We start from the raw sequence: 24,903 nt of genomic DNA, 5'->3' as shown, positions 1-24,903 counted from the left end.
TGGGAAGATAACTCACTCCCGTATTCTTGCCTGGAGAATTCCATGGACAGAAGAGCCTGGTGGGCTACAGTTTGCAGGGTCAGAAGCGACCAGCACTTTCACTTCCATTTCTGAACCAGCCATAGCTTCAGGTCAACCTCATGATACATCGTCAGTGAGGCTGTATGAAGCTATACATCTCCGCAGAGTCCAGGGTGTGAGGGAGAAGAATTAATAGGCTGAGTCCAGCCATCCTCTATGGCTGGAGTTCGGGGAGGGCATCAACGCCTGTCACAGTGCCGTGGCTACCGAGAAGATCCTACTGTGTTTGGTACTTCAGCAGCAGCAGGAAGTCTCTGGGCCGGAGGCAAGGGGTTCAGAGTCTGGCTATGAGGTAAAGTGTTACTGGAGTTTCTTGAGCCACAGGAGCCCAGGAGTCTCTGCCACTGCAGCACACCCGAGTCCGTGATCACGGCAGCAAACAAGCCGATGCAAGGATTACAGAGCAGAGCATGCAGGCAGGTCTAGGGTGACTGTAAAGTGAATGTGGGATGGGGTGGAGGAAGGGCACACACAGTCAGTTATAAGGCGGATAAGTTCTGAGGATCCAACGTGCAGCACGGCGACGATCCTACAGTAGTACTGTATCGTGGGGCTTCCATGGTGGTCTAGTGGTCAGGAGCTCTCCTTGCAGTGCTGGGGACTCAGGTTTGATCCCTGGCCGGGGAACTAAAGTCCCACCTGCTGCAGAGCAACGAGGCCCTCAAGCCACAGTGAAGATCTGACACAGCCAAAAATTGGCGAACAAATAAATATACTCTATTGTAGACTTGAAATTTGTTAAAAGTAGATCTTAAATGTTCTCACCGTACATCTTGACAATATCGAGCCTTCCAATCCATGAACATGGGATGTCCTTTGTCTTTAATTTCTTGCAGCAACCTTCTGTAGTTTCCAGTGTACAAACCTATTCTTTCCTTGGTTAAATTTATTGCTCAGTATTTTATTGTTTTTTAAAGCCACTAGAAATGGAATTGTTTTCTTAATTTCTTTATCAGATTGTCCATTGTTAGTGTATAAAAGGTATAGACCGATTTTCATGTGATTTTTTAATCCTGGCACTTTGCTGCATTTATTGGTTTTAAGTTCCTTTGTGGAATCTTTAGGATTTTTTACATATAAGATCATATCATTCATGAACAGAGATTATGTTACTTCTTCCTGTCCAATGTGGATGCCTCTTATTATACTTTTTCTTGCCTAACTGCTCTGGTGAGGACATCCAGTACTACACTGGTGAAAGCAGGCATCCTTGCCTTCTTCCTGATCTTAAAGGAGGCACTTTCAACTCTTTCACCACTGAACATGATGTTCACTCACGTATGGCCTTTGTTATGCTCAACCCTTTGCCTTCTGGACTCTGGTGTTTCTCATGAGAAATCTGCTCATTATCTTACTGAGGATCCCATGTGTGTGCAGAGTTGCTTTTCTCTTCTCTTGCTGCCTTCCAGATTCTCTTGGCTTTTGACAGTCATTATAACATGTTTTTGCGTGGGTCTCTGACTTCATCTTACCTGGAGCTCGTTGAGATTTTTGTATGTTTATATTTGTATCTTTCATAAAACTTGGGAAGTTCTTGGCCATTATTTTTTCAAATATCCTCTCTGCTCCTTTCTTTTTTGCCTGGGACTCTCACAGTGTGTACAGAAGGTGGTTGCAAAGCTTCTCCATAGGGTGGCAGGATGTTCAACTACAAGAGAAAGCACAGGCTGATGCTCACGTTATGACTGCTAAGGTTCTGTGGGGTGAAGCAAGTCCATGAGTAAGAAGAGTTGGGCTGAGTGACAGTGTGTGGTGAGGATACTTGGAGATGTCACTCACTGGGGCCACTCCTCCAAGAGTCTTTCCTACCAGCAAAGTCAGGGAAAAGGGGTCATCAGTTCCACCTCTGTGGTCAGGGCCAGACAAGGGCAGAATTACATCCCAGTGCTGCTGTGAAGAGGGTTGACGGAAGCCCGGGCCTCACGGTGCTGCTGGGCAGGATTCACCGGGCACCACCAGGCCCTGGGCCCAGAGTCCCAGGCTACAGAGGAGCCAAAGATCACCCCCCGGGAGACCTCCATGGCTGGGCGGCCTGAAATGGGACACAGTGGGGAAATTTCCAGAGTCCTCTCTGGACAGTCTGGTGCCATGGGAGGAGGTGGGGGTGCCCAGGCCTTAGTTGAGGAGGTCAGCTGGATACCAGGTCCAGTCAGCCCTGGGCACTATGCAGGTTCAGGGGCAGGTGCACAGTGACCAGCAGGGCATCCAAAACCAACTGTTGTGATGACGGCAGTGTGAAATCGGGATCCGTTCTAGAGGCGAGCAGCCCTGGAGACATGAGTTCCCTTGCAGGAAGAGAGAGTGCCCACGGCCAGCATTGGCAGAGGCTGAAGGCGGGAAAGGACACTCTAGAACTGGCCCTGGGGCCTGGACTCAAGATGGGGAGCTGGACCGTGCTTGCTGGCAATGGGGGAGCTCAGAATGGGCCCGGCCTTGGGGGCAGCCAAACTGAAGAGGGCCCCCCTCACCTTTCGCACAGCAGTTCGGCCACCTGGCGGCCACAGCAGCAGGCCTGGTGAGGAGCAGTCTCAAGGCGCGCCCACCAGCTGCCGGCTGAGTAACCCTGTGCCCGTCGCTGCCGCGCTCTGGCCTCGGCTCCTGCAGACACAGGGGCCGGGGTCGGCGTGCACCTCCTTCACAGTACAGCGTTCCTGAGCCTCGGAGCAGGGACGGCCAGGGACCAGCAGTGCCAGTGAGCTGTCTAGGATAGAGGGTACCCAAGAAAATGGCTCCAGGGGTTTTTCTAATTCTGAACATACTAATTACAGGCACTGGCCATACAAATGCTACAGGTGAATATGTGGGCACGGAGGCGCCTCGTCAGTAAGTTCCTGTCTGGTAAGAGTCGCCACCAAAACCACTGGAGAGCCACTGGTCTAGGGGTAGGGCTGGAGGTGGGAATTTGGGAAGAGAAACGAGGGCTCCATCTGAAGGCCCACAAACTGTGAAACACTTGGTTCATCCCCTGCTCGCAGGAGACGAGGCGACACACACTCCTGAGAAAACTGGTCTTTGTGGAAGGGAAGGGTGAAACTTCTGTGGGGCATCTCCTCTCTGCAGGCCCCTGAGCTGGACCAAGCCGTCTCCAGGCACTGCCTCGGGTAAGTCAGACGGCTATCGTCCCTGCTTCACTGATGAGGCAGCTGAGGAGGCGACTGAGGCCATGTCCCAGGGCCTAAGGAGGAGGCCACACAGTAGAGCAGAGCCTCTGGTGTGTCCCAACTCAGGCCCTTTCTGCTCATCTAACTTGGGAAGACACTCTTTTCCCAGTCTCGGTCTCCCCTAAGACCAGGATGGTAGGCCCTTTGCGTGAGGCTGCCATGAGCGTTACATCAAGCAAAACATGTTTGGTCCCTGGAGGCCAAGGCCATCTTCAACAAATCAAGCAATTAATACTAAAAACCACAAATAATTTCCTATTCATGATTATGCAGAATATGAGATAATTGCTACTAGATTTACTTTTCAATCAGTTAAGTGTCACGAGCCACCATCCGCCAAATAACTTCATTCCACGAAGAGTCTTGGCAGGAGGACAAGGCGCCCCCTCCAGCAACGCCTGTCCTCAGGCAGGACGTTGGCCTGAGGCCTGGGGTCACCAGCAGCTGCCCAATCCAGAGGCCGGGGAATCCCTGACAGAAACCACAGCTGGAGAGCCACGTGCCAGCGTTCAGCCCTACCCCGTCCTCTGACCCTGACGGCCAAGGGGCAGCCTTCAGGAGGGAGTCTGTGTGCGGTGCCTGCAGGTAACTTGGCTGCTCCCCATCTCCAAGCAGCAGCGACATTCACCAGCCTCGGCATTGAGTGGGGACCTAGACTGAGACAGGGATCACCGTGGAGCCACAGGAAGTTCCAACACCCTCCAGTGGGTGGCGAGGAAACAGGCCCGTCCCACATAAACCACGGGGTCTGCAGGGATGCCAGGCCAGCTGTCACGCCTTCAACTGTCACCTCCTCAGGGATGCCTTCCAAGAATGCCCCAGGTGGGACGATCTCTCCCCACGGCCCACTTGGATTTGAGAAGCACTGCCTGTGGCGTCTCGGCTGGAAGGCGTCTGTGGAGCATCTCTGGACAGGATTCTTGGTCAGCTGGCACGGTGCGTGTGGCACCTTACTGGGGCGGGGCGGCGACAGTGCACGGGGACGGAGGACCAGAAAACCAGGCTGCACAGAGCACTCTCCAACCTCATTCCTAATGTATCAGCACCAGACCTTTAATTCCAGTTCATTTTTTCCTCAGTCCTTGGGCAATTAAAAAAAGGCAAATAGCTAGAGAAAGAAGCAAAGGGCCCGGAAAACCCCAAACCTCTCAGCTCATCCGTCTCTGGATGCCCAGGAACCAGCAGCCGCCGAGTCCCCCTCCCCTCCGGGGGCGGCCATCACAGACCACAATGGGGCCTTTCATCCTGCACACAAGGGCCAGCAGGCGCTCATTCTTCTTCTTCAACGTGCTGACATCACAGCTCTTTATTCCACAAGCCTATTATCGCCAATTGTGGGCACAGAGATGACTATGACAGTCTTGGATCTCATGAAAAGCTTATGAAACACCTTGGATCAAAACGTTTAATTATCACAGAGTTAGGAAGGGCACAGGGCAACAGGTTGCCTCATTCACGGCTGATGGAAAGAGAGACTGCTACAACCCCTCTGGGAGAAACACACCACTATGTGTCAAGTGTCAAAGTGAACCGATTTCTGGACTCAAATTCCAATCTTAGATATTTATCCCCACAACTACACTTGCCTGTAGGCAAAATGACATAGGCTGGCTCCAGTCTTCTGATATCACATGATTCTTCACTGACTATCAAATGACACAGTTTAAATAAACAGTTACTGTCGTAACTGGATACCATGAAACCAGTGCAGAGGAATGAAGCACCTTCCTATCCATGGGTTGGTGTAGCGGACTAAGGTATCACTATGTGAAGTAAGAACAGTATACACACTACAGTCCGCCTCTGCATGCACCCGTGGACGGGGAGCCCGTGGACAGGGAGGGCTGACTGCACCCTGCTACAGGGGCAGCTCGAGTATCCTTGGATCCTGGCGTCTGTGGTGTCCAAGAACCGATCCCCCACATACTGACGGAGAGACGACTGCACGTTATCTGCATGGAAATGTATGTGACACGTGCAAGTGAGCGTGCATGCTTGTACACCTGCTGATACGCTCTCAGAGGAGGCGCGGAAGGGGCGGGTGGCCGGAGGCCACAGGCGGGGAGCTTACGTCCCACTGTCTGCCTTTTGTAGCAAGCATGCTGGTTACCTATTCAAGAGAAGAGCAAACGTAAAGCCATTTCTTTGCGGTACAGTACGAAGAGGAAGTGCAGAGACATGTAAGTGGCAGAGGCCCTGAGACTGGTTCCTCTGCTGAAGGTGGAGCCCTGAGCTGTGAGTCAGGACTTCAGCGCCCTGTAGGGAGGTGTGGCGTTGTTTCTGAGAAAAGCAGAGATTGGCCCTGCAGTAGGCATGTGATACGGCTTAAGACAGAATGAAGGGCTTTTCTGGAATGAATGAGCTTTTCTGGAAGGCAGAGGGAGCGTTTTAAGCGGGAAAAGGCCCTGATTATGGCTCGGAGATGCAGGGTGAGAGCGAGCAGGAAAAGAGGCATGTCAGGGTTAAGATGAATCCGGAGCGAGAGCATCAGCTCAGGACACTGGGAGGGGCCTGAGCTGTCACGGGACGTAGTAATGGAGGAAGGCCCTCGAGCTGGGGGTCAGAGGCAGGCGACACCATGTTTCTAGTTTGATGAGCTTGGACATAGCAGTGCCACACACGGAGGAGGAGAACTCAGAGAGCGCAGTGAGGAGGGGGAACTTCATCAGAAGCCCAAACAGCCCTCACCGGGCCCACCCCAGCTGCCAACGTGGCCTCCTCTGTCCCTGTCGCACACCCTCTCAGTCTCCTGGAGGAAAGCCCAGCCCTGGCCTTGGCACTGGCTCCCTCTGGGTCTGGACCGGAGTCACCTCCAGAGACATGTGCTGACGTCTCTGAGCCTCTGAGCTCCTTTCCCAGGGGCCACCCCTGGCAGCACCGCACACACGCTCCTCAGACACTCAGCACAGTGACTGCATCTGCCAGGCAAGGGCCTCTGGGAAGCGTCACGCAAAACCCATTCACCAAGGGAAGTCACCACAGAGCGAGCCCACCTGTGTGTTTTACATGTTGTGTGAGGCAAGGCTGATTTTTATACAAGTGTTATCTAACAAAATCCTACATTCTGGCTAAAAAGGACCACAGAGATGGCCACTGGGCACTCACAGAGGTCCTCATGTGATTCAGAGAGGCACTGAGACCTGGGCCGTGTCCACTGGGCTGACCAGACGCAACACAGGCAGTCATCTCGCCTCTTCTCTCCCACAGTCCCATGTCTGTGCTGAGGCCGGCAGCCATGCATCAAAGCCCACTGGAGCCGAAAAACCATTAACAGGAAAAAAATTCCTCTCATCAAACCTATACATTTAAGTCCTCAACTATCACAAACATAACAAATTCATGTCCACTGATTTGATCCCAACCGTAGGATCATCATATATTATAAAATAAAAAACGTAGTTCAAGTAGATCTAAAGGTTAAAAACAAAAGCACCCCAGCCATGTGCTCCCACAGTGCACAGTGCTGGGGAATGGATGCTTTCAGAAACCCAGAGGCCCCAGGCAAGAGGCAGGGAAAACCCACTTGGTGTCACTCAGGGTGGGCTGCTGCTTTGATGGAGCCTGGAGGGTCAGAACAGTCTTTTGTTTCATATTTTATTACATCAATGGCTTGAAAATTTTTATTTAACTTCAGCAAATATTGGAAATAGAAAAATGAATTCTGCAGAATTTCACAAATAAATCTTTCAGTCTCTACTAACAAATGTTATCATTCAATGGCTAAGCAATTATAATGCTATGAACATTCACCACAATGAATGTGCTGAAATAGAAAACAGGCAAAGAGAGACATTAAAATATTACTTACAACAGCATTATTACAACATATTTTCTTTAAAATTCCAACATGGATTTTTATCACTTCAAAAGATATACAGCATTTCCATTATATTTGCAAACTTAACCTTATACATCTTTTAAAATCTTGAAAAAATTTTTAAGCAATCTAAAAAGCACTTAGCAAAGTTGGTAAGTCTACGTAATGGAATACCATCTGCTCCAGCACAGACTCGAGTTCCGGAGAAGGGCTGTAAACACTCATTATCATACAACATGCATAGGCTGTACTGACCTTCCTTCGCTGGACTGTAACGTTACTGCAATTGTGCTTCACTCTAAGGAGGGAACGCTGCAGAGGTCCGGGGAGTGGCAGAGAGAGGGTTTGTTTTGAGCATTGCACAAGATCACTAGATTCAAATTAAACTTGAGATAAAGTCTCACTTGATATCACAAGCTTGAATCCGGGGTCACTCAGTTTACATCAGGCTAGACAAGAAACGAGGCTCTCAGGTGAGCTGGCTTCATCCGACCTTTGCTCATATAAGCAGGGATCCAGTTAGTGTAATGCACTATTTGGCTTATTTTTGGTATGCAATTATACCAATAGTACAATCTGATAATCAGAAAGACAAAAATAGGGCATAGTTGAAATTAAAGTGACAACGAGCACACTTAGAGTGGCGTGTGGCAACAGTCAGCTTTCCAAATTCAACTACGTTTTCTTTTTCATTTTTTGATCGGAGGTTTACGACCATCAAAGGATCTGGCAGGTTAAAAACTATCCAAAGCCATCTTGAGGAACTGATGTTTGGTGGGCGTGGACGCACTGAGACGACGTGGGGAGGCGGGGTCTACACTAACCTCGGGGTCCAGCCGACTCCGGCGCTGCTGCCCCACGGCTCCCCACTTAGCAGGAGCAGGCAGGGCTGCTTCCTGCTTACAGAGTGATCCTACAGAATCCATCACTGTTTCAGACCAGTCAAAACAATATTCAAGTAACAAGGTGTTCAAATGAGTAAGTGAAAAAATGTTTACCTAACACTTTACACATCTACATAAAATTAAATAAAACAAACTTTTAATGCATATGCAATACAATTTATATCTTTCAGGATTTCTAAACTAAAAGGTAAACTATCATTTGCTTCAATGGTACTATATTTTGCACAATAACTTATACTTAGGAGAAATTTTCCACAAAAAATATATATAATTATGACATTCACATTGATAATTTTTAAGAAGACAAAGCTTAAGTGAACACTGCATCTGAAGCAGCAGTCATCATGGACCCTTACACATCCAAACACAACCTGCTGACGCACCCAAGTCTTGGTATGTTAAAAAGGGTCGTCCCATAAATAAGACCAAACCACTTCACTTCTAAAGGGAAGTGATTTCTTGCATTTACAACATCATTGCAAAGACAGTGTAATGAAACAGTTTAAAACACAGTGCTATCTTATGCATGAAACTACAACGAAGGCAGTCAGGCAAAGACAACTATCTTTTTTCCTTCTAGCAAATGAAAACCACACCCCCCTTTCCCTTGGTGAGAAAGCTAAAACCCAGTGGCCACAATGGCAAGTACACCAGCACCATGACTCTTCGGGACTGGGGACCACCTGTCGCCAGGAGCCAGGTCAGGGGATGTCTGAGCACAGACGGGCCTGGCACTGCCGGTGTGCCCGCCGCGCAGCACAGACCAGCACCAGCCCTGAAGCACTGCCAAGCGGGATAGACTCTTGAGGGAAGGAGCCTGGGGGTGAAGAGAGGAAGCACAACTGGCAGACAGACCGCTGCAGCGAGGCGCCCACTGCTTCTCTAACGAGCAAGGAGGTCTGGAGAAGAGGCCGGGCGCAGTGGGAGCCTCCAGGCCTACTGTACCCTTTCAGCAACGTGCAAAACTCCTGCCACCTCTTGCCCGTGTTTTCCTGCCATGTTCCAATCAGGCGGCAGGCTCACGACAAAAACAAAACGGACCCTGCACAGTGACCACTGTTACTGCGCTGCCCGCCTGGCACGAGCAGCGGGGGCGCCGGGCTCCTTGGAGGCTCTTCCTCACCAGCCCTCACGTGACCAACAGACACCGCGTGCAGGGACAGGTAGGTGATGGGCGCCGGGGAAGTCCCGTCTCACTCCCTTTCTGATAACCTTTCTCCAGATTTCAAAAAAAGAAGTACAATTCCAAACATTCTAGGTGTCTTGCTGTCCCTCTTCCTAAAGAGAAAATCAGCTCACTTAAAAAAAAAAAAAAAAAAAGGCAAGGTGCGTGGGAGTCAAAACAACAAATTTTAATTGCATATTTCAAATTCTTAAGAATTCTGTTTATGCCTTAAAGCATCTGGAATTTTTTTCTTTTTGGTATTGAAAGCACAAAAAATACTTCATTGATGCAAAAACCAACAAAAAAAAGCTCCTTCCACATATTTAGTGCAGACTGAACCGACCACAGGCCAGGGAATGGGGCACACCAGGAGGCACGGCGCAGTCTACCCTAAGCCCCTTCATAGGCCCACAGCCTGGCAAGAGAATAAAAGTGATTCTGGAAGTTTTAGAATATTTGTTAAATATCTGTACTTGTTCCCAGCCCAACCAAAAGGCATCACATACCCCTTTGCAGATGGTTTCTTCCCACCTGGACTCACTAGAACCAGTGACCGAACACGTCCCTGCCTGTTCTGTAACATCGAGGGAGCGGTGCTTGCACGGCCAGCACGTGACAGAGAAGAGGCTACGTGGAGAGAGGGGCAAGAGGCCAGGTGTCCCAAGAGGACAGTGCCCGAAGAGCACAGAGCCTTGACAGAGCCGCCGCCAGCCGGCCGCAGGCCCGTATCACCGCCCCACGTGACATCGAGCATCCGCACTCTGTCAAGCACCTGCAGCAAGGCCTCCCCGTCTCCTCATCTCAGTGATGTCATCTTTGGCAAGCAATCAACTTTAAAGAAGAAATAAGACACTGAAACAGAAAAGAGGGTTGAAAACATGGTTGCCAAAAGGAGAAGGCACCAATTCCCAATGTACAAGCACCAGGTACAGTGTATGGACACTCTTGGAGCTCGGGGCGGGGAGGGGAAGGAGAAGACGGGCGGCGCCCATCCTGGGGTGACGATGCTGAAGGCAGCGAGTGCTGGGGTCCACGATCCTCCAAGGACAGTGCAGAGAATGAGCTTTCTACCACACGGGCAGGGAGAGGGGAGAGATTTAAGCCAAGTGAATTTATAAACCATAATTATACCTACATTGAGGGAAAGGGGAGCTGTATCAAGCTGTTTGGCACTATGAAGGTTATGACGCAGTCTGCCAATATGCGGTGATTTCTGAAGAAGCATGATATCACTTAGGTGGATGCCTCAGAAAAGAACAAAGGAAACTTCCCAGAAGGCCAACGGGTCACATTTACTCTGAAAATTACATTATGCACAAAGTAGGGACTGCAGGCCATGCAGGAACAGAGTCGCACCTCCGAGTGACTCCTTGTTCCGAAGCCGCCAATGGGGAAGAGCTGCCGTAGGTGGGCCGGGGCTCCATGGGGGCGGCGGGCCCCGGCGTCGCAGAAGCGTGCAGGCCACAGGATCCCCGCACTGAGGCGGAGTGAGAGACACAGAGAGCTCTCGGGGAAGCGGCCCCGCACGAGGAACGAGCGAAGAATTAAGGCAGGTGTAGCCCAGGACTGCGAGTGTGTGCCTTTTTGGTAATAGCTGCTTGTCCACAGAGCTGTGATGCGGATGGCTGGGTGAAGTCTGGAGGTACCTGAATCCTGGAAAATGCAGGCGTCCACACCAAGCGCTCAAGCCACCAGAGTGTCTCAGGAGGCAGATGAGTATCTGACATCAAGAACAGAAGCAGCCTGAGCAAGGAGGAAACAGAGAAACGCAGACAGGTCACCGGAACGCGCTGCTGACTCTAGTCTGGGGCAGCCCCCCTACCCTCTCCGGCCCCACAGCTCCCAGGCCAGGGTGCAGAGGTGGAGGCTGTGCCAGGCCACGTGGGCAGGCCTCCATGGCCACGTGCCCTACGAACTGTGGACCCGGGGCGAGTTAGCAGGGTCCTCGTCAGCAGCAGGTGCCCAACACCACGGTCCACCTCACAGGGTTAAGGGGCCCGCACAGGGCCTTCAGGTGCCCTGCTGGGAGTCCCAGCACCCACGCTGGTTAGCAGACAGCTGCAACATAAAGGCTGTAGCTTCTTATAAACTTCAAAGGCCTTTCTAATTCTCTACTCTCATTTTTAAAGACTGACTGCTGGACCTAGGCCTCAAGATCACCGAGGGTCTCAGAACTTGCTGCTCCCCCATGGTGTCTTATTTCTAAGGAAACAGCCAAACTTAAGAGTCCAAAATCTGAAAACAGCTGTGCCTTTAGGTGAAACCCCAATTTATGAGAACTATTACTAGTGAAATCAATTTCTCCTTAATAGTAATACACTCAATCGCTCTACACTTTTAAGTGAGAATGTTTACCTCCAAACCAGTCACCTCAGCATCATTCCACGCCTTTCTGACACCTCCCCGGACTCCATCTGTGCCCGGCCCTCCCCAGAGAACCCTGAGTCTCACACGCTCAACCCTCGTGGGTTACTCTCCCTCCTCAGCTCCAAAGGAAGAAAGCCCATAGCTGACAGATGACCATGAACTTCTCAAATCTGCCTGCGCTGCATAAACAGGTAAGACCCGCGGGCAGGCTGGACACCAGCAGACATCTTTCTGAGCTGCTGGACTCCACAGGAATGGAGTAATTACAAGCACACTAAGTTCTGAGCACTGATCAGACAGACAATTAGCTAGTTCCCTTAGGCCCTTGGTGGACACAGAGAAGCAGCTGGTCCTTACAGATTAATTTCCTTCTATGGGTTAACACAGAGACTGGAAAACGAGGGTGGCAAAGCAGGAGGCCTGGTGCCTTAAGAAGCATAAGAAGAAAGGGACTAAAAAAAAGGAAGGACAGACCTTCTGGGCTAGCAAGACAGGAGGAAACATCAGCTGACAGATTAAGCCAATCAACGGATCAGGTCTAGGAAAATGATGACTCTGCGTCCTCAACCTGTGAGCAAATTTTTCATGCTAATTCTCTGGGGCCGGCTATGATGAAATCTCAAGCGGAAAGAGATCTGAGTTTCCTCTCATTTCTGCTTCATGAGCCTTAAGTCAGAAAACAGACCTGGAAGAAAGCTTTCATTCTCCAAGTTCTAATGGCCTTTCCCCAGTAATCATCATGTTCTCAATGCTTCCTAAACTGAGGCCAGGACTTCAGGGAAGGTAATCTGATGTTAAAGGGGTAACTAGCTGTCAGATAAAGTCACTGCCCCAAGATAAAAACACCCCTTTTGCCTCTGTGCTGTCCCATCCGTGGGCAGGCTGGGCTGGGGGGGTGTGAGTCAAGGACCACTGCACTGCCAGCACTAGAGACTGAACACGACTGCAGACATTTTCTGGGAGCAAAGTCTAAGCAGTCTAAGGAAATTGGTGTGCTTCTGAAACTGCCTCTTCTGACAGGTGTAGATGCCTCAAGGCCCTTTCTAAGCAGTCTAAGGAAATTGGTGTGCTTCTGAAACCGCCTCTTCTGACAGGTGTAGATGCCTCAAGGCCCTTTCTTAAACTGGCATATGGACGTGGAGGGGTGGGGGTGGCTGGCAGTGCCATGCTCTCAGGGCACCCTCCTCACAAGGCTCATGCACGCACAGGTTGGGGGCCTCCAAGTTCTGCAGCCAGGCTCTGGGAGCAAAGAGTCACAGGACAACACAGAAGAAGTAACTTCAAGTCTTTCCTGCCTCGTTTGGGAAAGATTTTGATGATAAAAGTAATGAGCAAAATAATCCTCACATTAGAATTCTCCAGGCCAGAATACTGGAGTGGGGAGCCTTTCCCTTCTCTGGGGATCTTCCCAACCCAGGGATCGAACCCAGGTCTCCACGGATTCTTTACCAGCTGAGCCACAAGGGAAGCCCAAGAATACTGGAGTGGGTAGCCTGTTCCCTTCTCCAGGGAAACTTCCTGATCCAGGAATCGAATCCAGGTCTCCTGCATTGCAGGTGGATTCTTTACCACCTGAGCTATCAGGGAAGCCCACCATGTCAGTGAGCAAATGCAAAAATAAGTGGATGGTGTGCACTCCCACCCCCTAGCCCTACACACTGTCTGTGGGGAAGGGTGAGCATGCAGGGGGCAGCCCCCTGCCGCAGGAAGCAGGCAGGCAGCAGACAGACCCTGCAGCCTCAGCAATCTCCCCTCAATCTCTGCCGACTGGGCCAGTGGACTCAGTGCCACCACCCAGGAGGTCACAAGAACGTTAGTTCCACTCTGGAAATGCCAAGCAACCCAAGACCTAGGCTTGTCCCCATCAGTCCTTTAGCCACTGGCCCCCCAACAGCAGCCAGGCTGGAGGTGTGGCCGCAGAGATGCACCAGGAGCCTGCAGGCACCCCTGTAAGCTCACACACCTCACAGGGGACGACACACAGCTCACATGACTGAACTCTCCCGATCCCCAAGGTACTTCTAACTTACTGTTTCAGGGCCAAATGGTTACTGTATTTAAGGAAATACTGGTAATGTGAAATATTCTGTGGCTAGAGAAAGTAGGGTGGACTTTAGAATTTGTCCAGGAATTCAAACGTGAATACATACACAGTGACCAAGAAGTGACTGAAGTCAACATATATTACAGCATTTACGGGTAAGAGTCATTACTGACACAGCTGAAGCCTAAATCTATTTCTACAGCTGGAAAAGGTCGTCAGTGAAGAAAGTAACTGGAGCTCGAGCATGAATCCCGCAGAGGCCAGCTGCTTCAGACTCACCTCGTCGTCCTCCTCAGGCATCTTGGTGGAGCTGTCTGGGGACTTGACAGGTTTCTGGCTGCTGGGACCATTCTCTTCTTTCCCGTGCTCTGCCTCCCATTCTTGTAAAACTTCATCTATGTTGAAGCGGCGTCGATAATTTACAAAAAAGTTTTTCACTTGCACCACTGATTTGTTCCCAATCACATCTGAGATGGCCTGGAAATCTCGGCCGTATTTCCTGATGGCTAAGGATGGAAGAAAGCGTCTTTTTCAATACAAGAGAAAAATAATAAAACACACACTCACACACACACTTGAGACTCACCCCTGATCCAGATAAGGTAGCACGGGGGCTCCTAACAGCAGACACTATCTTAGCGTAGAAACCAACAGGAAGAGCAGCACGGCAGTCTGCATGCGAGACCAGTCACAGTCTGTGTGACCTGTCATGTACAGTTTGCACCTTCTCACCACACACCACATGGTATAACTGAGGTCACCCAGCAGCTATTCTGTGCTGTGGACATTCCACACAGGCCTTTCCAGGGTCCCAGGACTAGAACACCTCCAACCTTACAGCCCTAACCCTCACTCTGTCCTTTCTGACTATTCAGAACCCAACAAGCAGCTGCTAAAATGAAATATGCCTTGAGACACTGAGACTGCTAGATTAATTTTTACATCTTGTGAGACATGGGAAAGGAAAAAAGCAAAGCCCAAAGGGAATGCAGAAATTCAGCTAATATGATGTCCACTAGAAGGATGTCAGCTCACAGGAGTCTGTTAAAGGTGAGCGATGTGCTGAGAGCAGGCTGGGGCACAACTGCCTCCTGAGGCGACTGCTCTGCCTAAGCTCTCTGTTTATAAGCAGAGCTTCTAAGTTTATAAGTACAAGCTTCTTGTTTATAAGTACAAGCTTCCTACCTTGTACGGCGAGCAGCTGCTCTTCCGTGGTCCAGCGGGCGTTGCATTTCTGAATGACCTGGACATCCAAATGAGTCCTGTTAGCACACTACATTTAGGCACGGGCATGTCCTTATGAGGATTAATCAATCTTATATCAGAATGTTAACATTAACTAGGGTTATAATAAATGATGTCTATACCTTTCCTTCTAGAAGATGTGTACTGGAGACACAGATAGTAAATTCTTAAACACATAAACTTGGGTGTGACTTCAAAGATGGTATTTACATAATCTTACCTCTGGAAGTCGGTATGGTTCTATTCCACCATCAAGTTTTTCTTTTAGAGCACTGTTCGTCTGTTTAATATTCTGAATCTAAGAGAAACAAGATTCTCATTTTAAAAATGAAAGACTTATAAAGGTATGAAAAGAAAACAAAACTATGAAAGTTAAAAGAAACAAAAAGCCAAGAGGAAAGCAGTTTCTGGTCTATATGACAGCCCCAAACACAAGGCCCCTATCGCATCCTTTGAGAGCAGCTAACTATTAATAGATGCTTTAATTAACTCGCTGAGGGCAACAAACAAGGAACAGACAAGGAAGGGATGGCGGCAGGGAGGCTCCTGCACACACAACCCTAATCCAATAGCTCGCGAACAGGTGCCCATCTGGACAACAGCAGGCACAACCTGAGTCTGATACCGACCCAGCGCCTGTGCCCCCAACCAGAGTGGAGCTGAGGGAGCAGCAGAGCAGGCAGGGTGAAGGCAGAAGCCCGCCCTTCAGACTTCTTTAATGGGGAGAGGAAAAAAGCTATTTTTCCACGAGCCTAATTTTGAGCAACTGTAACTTCTTAATTTTCTCACAAATTATCTTTTCCACATTCTTGCTTTGATTCGGTGGACCTCATCTTTCACTGAGCTTGCCTAATCAAAAGAAAGACACAACAGGACAAACCATTCCATCAATTCAGGCCTGCTCCTTAATTCTGCTTGGACTCCTGAGCAAGCTGGGTCACAGATGGGGCCCCTTTCACTCCGCTCTAGGCAGAGGGGAATTTCTGTGCCAAGCACCAGGGGAACTCTGGCCCCAGCACTTTCATTCTTGAGTATCACTTGAGCAAATAAGAAAGCAAGCAGAGGAACAGGTTCATTTTTCCAAGGGAAACACCAAAAACATTTTGTGAGCAGAAAGTGCCCTAGGCAAATGAAGAAAAGCAGGACTCTCAGAGCCAGGGAAGAGGTGGGAGATGAGTAGAGACACTGTCATATGGGCACTTCTAATACTTGTCTCTCTAAAACTTTTCATACTTATACAATTTTCAAAAATCCCACTTTCAACTACTTACATTTCATTGATTTCCAGTTTCACAGATCCTTTCCTCCTGTGTTTTACTTCTCAAACGTTTAAAGGCATCGGGCAGGTGGGGGAGGAATACAGGAAAGACTTTTCAATGCTATGGGACCAGCAGGCAAGTAAATAAGACCAGCACTCCTAAGGACCAGAACCGACCCTGTCTGCCTTTAGTAAGGGCCTCACAGTCTACCCGTCATGCAGCCCACTCCAAATCTTTTGATAACAATGCCACATCAGAACACAAAAACAACTGAAAAGAAAAATACTGGAAACACGCACAGAACTCACTCTACAGTAAAAACCATAAACTAGGACCATGCTTTACTGAAATTTGCTTTAGTTTATTTTGAAAAGGTATATAAATCAGAAGAAAATACCCCAAACTTACTCAGAGTAAGTAATTCCAAGCTCTCAGACCAGCATTAGTTAATAGAACACTCTCTGATAATAAAGAGCAAAATCTTAGATTCTTCTCAGACTTTGCAGTTACCAACAAACCACAAAATACTGCAAGGCACTCAGATTATGTTCCCTGAATTCTGAAAATGAAACCCAGAAACTTCCAACATGCAATGAGCAAATTCTCAAGTCAGGGGTCTAAAATACCCCATGTTTCCCCCTCTCCTCAGGCACTCCAGTTACTCTATTCATTCTAGCTATATGTTTATAATACATGATACAAAGCTGAGAGAGTACATGAGATCTATTTATCTATCTATATTGCACTGGGATTAAGTGATATGTATCTTCCAAGCAGACCAATCTGTTTAAGAATCACATGCATCTTCTAAAATCAGTGGATAAAAAAGCATAGACATTAAATGAGTGGCTACAAGGTAAAATATCCACAAGTTCTGAACTAAAAGATAGCTCAATATTCTCACTTACCTACAGGCCTTCTTCTAATCATTTGTGTTTACTAGCAAGTGTAAGAATAGGGGTTAGTTGACAGAATTATGCCAACTGGAAAGGAAGCCAGAGTGGCAACCAGCTAGATAAGACAGAGGGTAAGAAAGTAACCAGAATGATAAAAAGAACCAAACAAAGCAGTCCACTTGGCTTGGGGTCTTACCGAGGGCTCCTGGCTGAACACAACTTTCTTTTTCCTGCTTTACGACGTATTTAGAGATTCTTCTCTAACGTCAGACCTTTTCATTCCCTCCACCCAGCAAGTCCTGATGCAACAGGGAGTGTCTGTTGGCTAACCTGTCCCCAGTCCCCATCTCACTTGTATCTTTGACAGCAACTGAGGATCTTCTTGGAGCTAGGAGAAGCTGGGCTGCAGAGCCCTGGTGCATAGAACATCTAGGAGGTTCTGAGGAGGCAAGAGCTTTTCCTGCTGAAAGGGACAGAAGGATCAGCTCCGCTCCCCCTCCCTCTTCTTACTGCCCTGAACACAGGCACAAAGGTGATGAAATGGCTTCTGCAGTGTCAAGCGTGAGGCCACAAGCAAGATGAAAACCCTAGAAGCTAAGGATGCAGGAAATTCTGAAAGAATCTGGGGACTCTGAGAGCAGCACTGAGCAGAGGAACTAACCAGCAACCACTGATGTTGGAATTTCTTGCTATTTTATAAGAATAAAAAAGAAACAAACAGCTCACTCTTTGAGACATTGTTAGTCACGTCTTCTGTTACCATCGATGAATGTGTCCCAGACATAGGACCAGATGTGGGGGTGCCCAGAACACAAGGCCTACCACGTGACTGACCACCATGGAAGTCTGGGAGTGCAGCTGGCAGCAAAGCTAAAGGCTGCAGAAAGCAAACAACTGGCCTCATCTCCCAGTAACTGAAGACTCTGAGAATTCACTCTTTAGCAATGTCAACTCTGGGCAGCTACTTTCAAATAAAACATTCTTGCTCTTGATCCTGGCTCTGAAAACTGAAGGCTCTCTATCTACCAGTAACAGCTCTGTGGGAAAGGGTCTCATCCCCTTTCCATGTTGATACTGCACAGCACACATCAGAAACCCACCTGGCCGTGGGACTGAAGCCCCGGGAGAGGGAGAGGAAATGCAGAGGGGAGCCCGGCCCTAACCAGACAGCCTGCCCCCCCCGACACACAGCGTACAAGTCCTCATACATCCTGTACCATCAGGCAGACAAGGATGAATTTCCTTGTTTGAGAAGAGGCCCAGAAAGATTAACTGATTCTCCTAAGATTAGAATACCGCTCTGCCAGCGGCTGGGACAGATAGCCAAGCCCGTGAGTCCATGGGGCTGGCTTGGCCCTGGGTTGTGCACCTCGTGCACCAGAGGACAGACAGGCCACAGAGCAGGCCGCCCTGCTCTTCTCATCTCGTCCAAGCAGTGAGAACTGCCAGTCCCTAGTTCACCTTGAAGTCAGGGTGGGGGTCGGGGGAGATGACTAAGGCAAGGACAACACTGGGCCACTCGGCTGATTTCTCAGTTTGACTTCTATGCAAAATCAGACCAAAAGGATGAGTCATTTCCCACACGAGGCACAAACAATCAGGAAAGGATTCATTTTAGAAGCACTATTCTTTACAAGAGCACCAAAAAAGTACCAAACATGTAGGAGTAACTCCAATAAAAGAAACAGAAGACTTGTTCCCATCAAGAACTACAAAATTTTGGAAGAAACAAGATCACAGAAGTGCGGGGACAAATCATGTTCATGGGTGAGAAGATGTTAACTCTCTATCTTGATCTATAGATTCAACAGCATCCCCTCTAGGAAAATTACTTTTCTGGAAATTGAGAAGGTGATTCTAAGTTTTATATGGAAACACAAGGGCAGGGATCCATGACACGTTGGAAGACTCCCCTACCACGAAGCGCCATTTATAATCTGTGTGTCATCAGGACCATGCAATGCTGGTGAAGAAAGGAGAAACCCAACTCCAGACCCGACCCAACACACGATGGACACTAGATTTAAAACAAAGGTCCCACGGCCTTCTAACAGGAAGAGGGCAGTCTTTAATGAATAGTGCTTGGTAAACTAGATATTCATGTGGAAAAAAAACCCAAACAACCCCACACAGAACAACAAAGAAAAACATTCCAGGTAAACTGAAGATCAAAACGCAAAACAAAGCTTTTAACACAGTGCCTCATGACCTAACAGAACTTGAGAGTACCCACCACACAAGACAAGAACAAGAAACTGGACCACCTCAAAACTAAGAGCATCAGTTCATCAAAGATACCACTGGGAGGGGCTGGGGGCAGTTCAGTGGCTAAGACTCCGTACTTCCAATGCAGGGGGTACAGGTTTGACCCCTGGTCAGGGAACTAGATCCCACAGCCGCACCTAAGAATTTGCATGCCACAACCAAGACCTGGTGCAGCCAAATAAACAAATACTAGGGAAAAAAATAGGTGCTACTGAGTGTGTAAAAAGGCAGGCCTCCAAATGGGAACGTGAGACAACCCCCTGCCAGCGCCGTAATTCCACAACGTGGGCACAACAGAGTGGTGGGGGGAGGCGCTGCTGGTGTCCAGTGGGTGGAAGCCAAAGCTGCTGCTAAATGTCCTACAAGACACACAACTGCCCCCCACAAAAAGAGTTATCTGGCCCAAAAAGTCAGCTGTGCTACAATTAGGAAATCCTGCCAGGGTGCAACCAACACTCACACAAAGTGACACAACCAGCCTGGGAGACAGTTCTCTAGCGCTGGATGTGTGCATGCTCAACAACCTGGCAGCTGCACTCTGAGGGGTGTCTCCAACAAGCATACACACACCACGCACCAAGAGGCACGTAAGCCACGTTCCTGTCAGCACCCAGTGACAGCCAACAAGGGGAGACAGCCCAAGCTCAAAGTAAAGTAGGAGCGGGGACAAAGGGGAGATGGACAGGGTGCCCGAGACCACGTTCCAGGTCTTGACCAGAAAGAGGCTACCTGGGTGTGTTCATGTGATGAACATCACTGAGCTCTGTATCTAGATCGATACGGATATGTAAGATTTCAATTTCATGATTAAGTTAGGAGAAAAAAGAATCAACGGGCCTAAGATCCTCTGTCCAATTCCTTAGAAACAGAACACTCCTCTGAGATTTGTGAAGCAAGTGAGCAGCGAGAGCACAGCTGCAGTGCAGGGCACTCTTCGCCAGGATGGGGTGCACGGCACCTGTCGTTTGATCGACACCAGCTCCAGGTCCAGTTGTCTCAGCACCGTGGTAGCAGCAGTGGCATTGGCAGAAACAGCCTCCACGTCTTCTTGAGAAAGAAACATTCCTTTTGGAGGTTTCCTTTTTGCTCTATTTTTAGCTTGAGTACTATGTTTTTCCTTTTTGATCTGAGGAATCGTCTCAGTAGGGGGCACCTGCATGGTACACATATTTGATAAATGAGAAAGTGAAAAAATTAAAATGTCAAATGAACAGCAATAAGCGTATTTTAACATGGCTCCAAACAATCTAAGACAAATACCATGCCATATCAAAATAACCATCCACAAGTTCTAAAACACAGTTAACAGACAAAGAACACTAGCTAAATAAACAACTCAAAGTGGACTCTACTTCCTTCCTTTATTCTATCAACCTCTGACAAGAAGCCTTCCCAGCTTCTGGGAGAATACAGGGAAAAAAAATAACCCGTGCTCCCTCCTGGTGAGCTGTGTATATACGAATAACGAATGATTTCACCCTAACAGTCCCTAGCAATGTAGACAGACATATGGCCACAGAAAGAAAAAAAAATGGTTCAGCACATATGTAAGGATCCATTTAGATTCCTTAAATCTTGATAGAAGGTTATAAAAATAAACACTTCAATATGAAACTTGTTTATATACCCCTTTTTGAGATGACACACTTTCCATGGCATGTAACCTGCTTCAAAAACTATAAGCTGTCATTCAGAAATGTGTGACAGCTGCTTATTTTTTAAAATGCTCTTTCTAAAACCAAAACCTTTGGAAATGAAATGTACTCACATGTTGGCAAGAAAAGGATAACATCCTATTGGTAACCATTTTAACAAGAAGTTTAGGTTAACTGATCATAATACCTTGTTTTAGTCTATTAACACTGGCTGGTAAAGCTGAAAATACATTCAAGCTTGTTGCTTCACATTTTAAGACAGATAAAAAGACCATGCAGACTATGATGGTAGCAATAAGCTCTCAAACAAGTGGTAATAAACAACACATAAAAATCTGAGTCAGCAATAATCTGTGTTCTATAATAGCACGGTGCCGGTCACCTACTAACCAAGTCTGTTTTCATACATTCTAGCACGTTAAGAAGCTAAGAAACTAAATAAGAAACTAACCATTTTTCTTTTCAAATCAGAAATTTTGCTATGTAAGTAAGAATTATAGAAATTAATATAAAACCAAGCCTCTTCTCTTTCATTTAAAATGTTCCACTGAAGAACCTAATAAATAACAATGCATCAAAAACAAAGCTTACTAAAAACTGCAAATTCAATTTGATTTCACAAACAATGTAATTTAACTAATCCTTAAAACGATCTGGGCACTCATAGATCACTGGTGAGAGTGCCATCCAGAAAGTATGACCAGTTTCCTATTTGATAATAATATACTATGCCAAAAGAAGTCTTAAGATCTAGAATATTTTGACTCAATAATTCTACTTCCAGAAATTAATTCTAATGGAAAAAATTAAGTGCACAAATATGTAGTTATGTACCAGATTTCAGCATTAATTATAGGGAAAAAGACTGTTAAAAATTTGTATAAATCAACTCAATTATAAAAGATTTGTATGACAGAATAACAAACATACTGCTATGCATACAAATATATTCGACATAAAAATACATCCAGGATTAGCAGTAGCATTCCTCAAGAAACTGGAAACAGTGTTGCCATGTGGTCCAGTGACCCCTGGACCCCTGGCGGGCTACAGTCCACTCCTGGGCATATATAAGGACAAATCTGTAATCCGAAAAATACATGCAGCCCTCTCTTCACAGCAGCACTGTTCACAACAGACAAGACATGGAGACAACCCAAGTGTCCACTGACAAGACGAAGGGATAAAAAAAGATGTGGTACGTATGTGCTGGAATCACTGCCTTGTCACAGTGAAGGGCTTGTCTAACTCAGTGAAGCTACCAGCCAGGCTGTGCAGGGACACCCAAGATGGACGGGTCACAGCAGAGTTCTGACAAAATGTGGAAGAGGGAACGGCAAACCACCCCCTGCCCCCCCCCCCCCCCCAGTATACTAGCCACGAGAGCCTCACGAACTGTATAAAAAGGCAAACAGATGTGACACCGAAAGACGAGCCCCCAGGTCGGAAGGTGTCCAATGTGCTACTGGGGAAGAGCAGAAGACAGCTCCTCAGCCATAAGAAGGAAACAGTGCTATCTGCCACAACATGAATGCAACGAGAGAGTATCACACTAAGTGAAGCAATACAGAGAAGGACAAGTATCACACGATTTCACTTATATGTGAAATCTAAAACAGAACACAAACGACCTTATCTATGAAACAAACAGAATCACACACAGAACAGACTTGTGGTTGCTGGAGGGAGAGGGGGTTGGATTGGGAGTTTGGGATTAGCAGAGATAAGCTATTATATATTTAATGCAAAAACATGGTCCTATTATATATATAGCACAGGGAACTATATAATATGGCAACCCACTTCAGTATTCTTGCTTGGAGAATCCATGGACAGAGAAGCCTGGCGGGCTACAGTCCATGGGGTGGCAAAGAGTCAGACGTGACTGAAATGACTGAGCATGCACACATGCACGTTTTACACAGAAGGTCCTCTGGGAAGAGTCACCAAAATGTTAACAGTGACGGTGGGTGCGTGCTCAGTCACTTCAGTCGTGGCTGACTCTGCATCCCCGGACTCTTCGCATCCCCATGGGCTGTAGCCCACCAGGCTCCTGTGTCCATGGGATTCTCTATGAAAGAATACTAGAATGGGTTGCCATTTTCCCCTCCAGGGAATCTCCCTGACCCAGGGATTAACCCCATGCCTCCGGCACTGGTAGGTTTCCCTGGTGACTCAGCTGGTAAAGATCTGCCTGCGGTGTAGGAGACCCTGGGTCAGATTCCTGGGTCGGAAAGATCCGCTGGAGAAGGGACAGGCTACCCACTCCCAGTATTCTTGGGTGTCCCTTGTGGCTCAGCTGGTAAAGAATCCGCCTGCAATGCTAGAGACCTGGGTTTGATCCCTGGGTTGGGAATATCCCCCAGAAAAGGGAAAGGCTACCCACTCCAGTAATCTGGCCTGGAGAATTCTGTGGACTGTATAGTCCATGGGGTCACCTGAGCAACTTTCACTTTCACTCCTGCATTGGCAGGCGGCTTCTTTACCCAAGACCTGATAAAGGTTGATGATATTATAAACCATTTTCATTTTTTCCCTTTCGTTTAGCTGTATTTCCTACATATCTATAAAAAAGCATTTATTACTGGTATATTTTTAGTTTAGGTACATCTAGACTCTTTTGTTTTTTTCATACTTCAGTACCTTCTGAGACAGAGAAACTTTTAGATTTTAATGAAACAACAGACACTTATTTGAATACATGTACAAGTAATACCAACGCTGGGATTCCACACTCCAGCCTGAATGGGACTCCAGGGGACGGACACCAGGGGGCTTGGGACCTCTGCCCAGGTGGTGGGGCCTGCATCAGGGACTGCCTGCAGGCACGTATGTACTGTGGGGGTTTCCACTGGGCCACAGTGACAAGGCCTGGTGTCCTCAGAGGGTCCTCACGGATCCTACATGTGCTTTATTCAGTTATGAATCAGCAAAAGAATCCAAGTTTATCACCCTCATTTCAAAGGCTAAGATCACCCAGACACCCCATTATTCTCAGTGAACAGTTTATAATAAATAAATGCTATAAATATACCCCCCAAAGTCATATATAATTGTGGGGGTTTGTGGGCCTCTTGAATCCACAGACTAAAAACCTCTGGCATCATGGTTTTTAAAACGTGAGAGATTAAAGCTTCTCCATGACCCAGAGGGCATAGGCCCCGGGCGCCCACAGGAGGAAGGAGCCCCAAGGCCGAAAGGAGGGCAAGAGGCCCCTTTCTAACCTGCTGAGTGAGTGCCCAACAAAGAGGACAGTGAGGACTGCTTCCCTACAGAAAACCTCTCATTAATGCCATCTTCCCCTTTAAGGCTTCCTTTCTTATATTTCTTGGCAAACAAAACTCTTAAGTTCTATAAAGCAAGGTTCAGTTCAGTTCAGTTCAGTCACTCAGTCATGTCTGACTCTTTGTGACCCCATGAATTGCAGCCTGCCAGGCCTCCCTGTCCATCGCCAACCCATACTCATGTCCATCGAGTCAGTGATGCCATCCAGCCATCTCATCCTCTGTCGTCCCCTTCTCCTCCTGTCCCCAATCCCTCCCAGCATCAGTCTTTTCCAATGAGTCAACTCTTCGCATGAGGTGACCACAGTATTAGAGTTTCAGCTTTAGCATCAGTCCTTCCAAAGAACACCCAGGACTGATCTTCTTTAGAATGGACTGGTTGGATCTCCTTGCAGTCCAAGGGACTCTCAAGAGTCTTCTCCAACACCACAGTTCAAAAGCATCAATTCTTCGGAGCTCAGCTTTCTTCACAGTCCAACTCTCACATCCATACATGACCACTGGAAAAACCATAGCCTTGACTAGACGGACTTTTGCTGGAAAAGTAATGGCTCTGCTTTTGAATATGCTGTCTAGGCTGGTCATAACTTTCCTTCCACGGAGTAAGTATCTTTTAATTTCATGGCTGTAGTCACCATCTGCAGTGATTTGGGAGCCCCAAAAATAAAGTCTGACACTTTCCACTGTTTCCCCATCTATTTCCCATGAAGTGATGGGACCAGATGCCATGATCTTAGTTTTCTGAATGTTGAGCTTTAA

General features: G+C 47.8%; 1 protein-coding gene across 1 annotated transcript in view; it reads right to left on the bottom strand.

Moving 5' to 3' along the window:
• Window positions 1–10,569: 10,569 nt before the first annotated feature.
• Window positions 10,570–24,903, bottom strand: part of RCOR1 (REST corepressor 1) — a 115,634-nt gene continuing 101,300 nt past the window's right edge. The window contains exons 8-12 of the mRNA XM_068991313.1: window positions 20,164–20,358; window positions 15,006–15,083; window positions 14,726–14,783; window positions 13,820–14,046; window positions 10,570–10,872 (exon numbers count right to left, since the gene is read on the bottom strand). Coding sequence (XP_068847414.1) covers window positions 10,831–10,872; window positions 13,820–14,046; window positions 14,726–14,783; window positions 15,006–15,083; window positions 20,164–20,358 — 600 coding nt within the window. The 3' untranslated portion in view covers window positions 10,570–10,830. The remainder of the gene's footprint in view (window positions 10,873–13,819; window positions 14,047–14,725; window positions 14,784–15,005; window positions 15,084–20,163; window positions 20,359–24,903) is intronic.

This window comes from Capricornis sumatraensis, chromosome 19, assembly GCF_032405125.1.
Source record: "Capricornis sumatraensis isolate serow.1 chromosome 19, serow.2, whole genome shotgun sequence".
Lineage (NCBI taxonomy): Eukaryota > Metazoa > Chordata > Mammalia > Artiodactyla > Bovidae > Capricornis > Capricornis sumatraensis.
The sequence above is the reverse complement of the archived record's forward strand: the minus strand, read 5'-3'. Positions and strand labels throughout refer to the sequence as shown.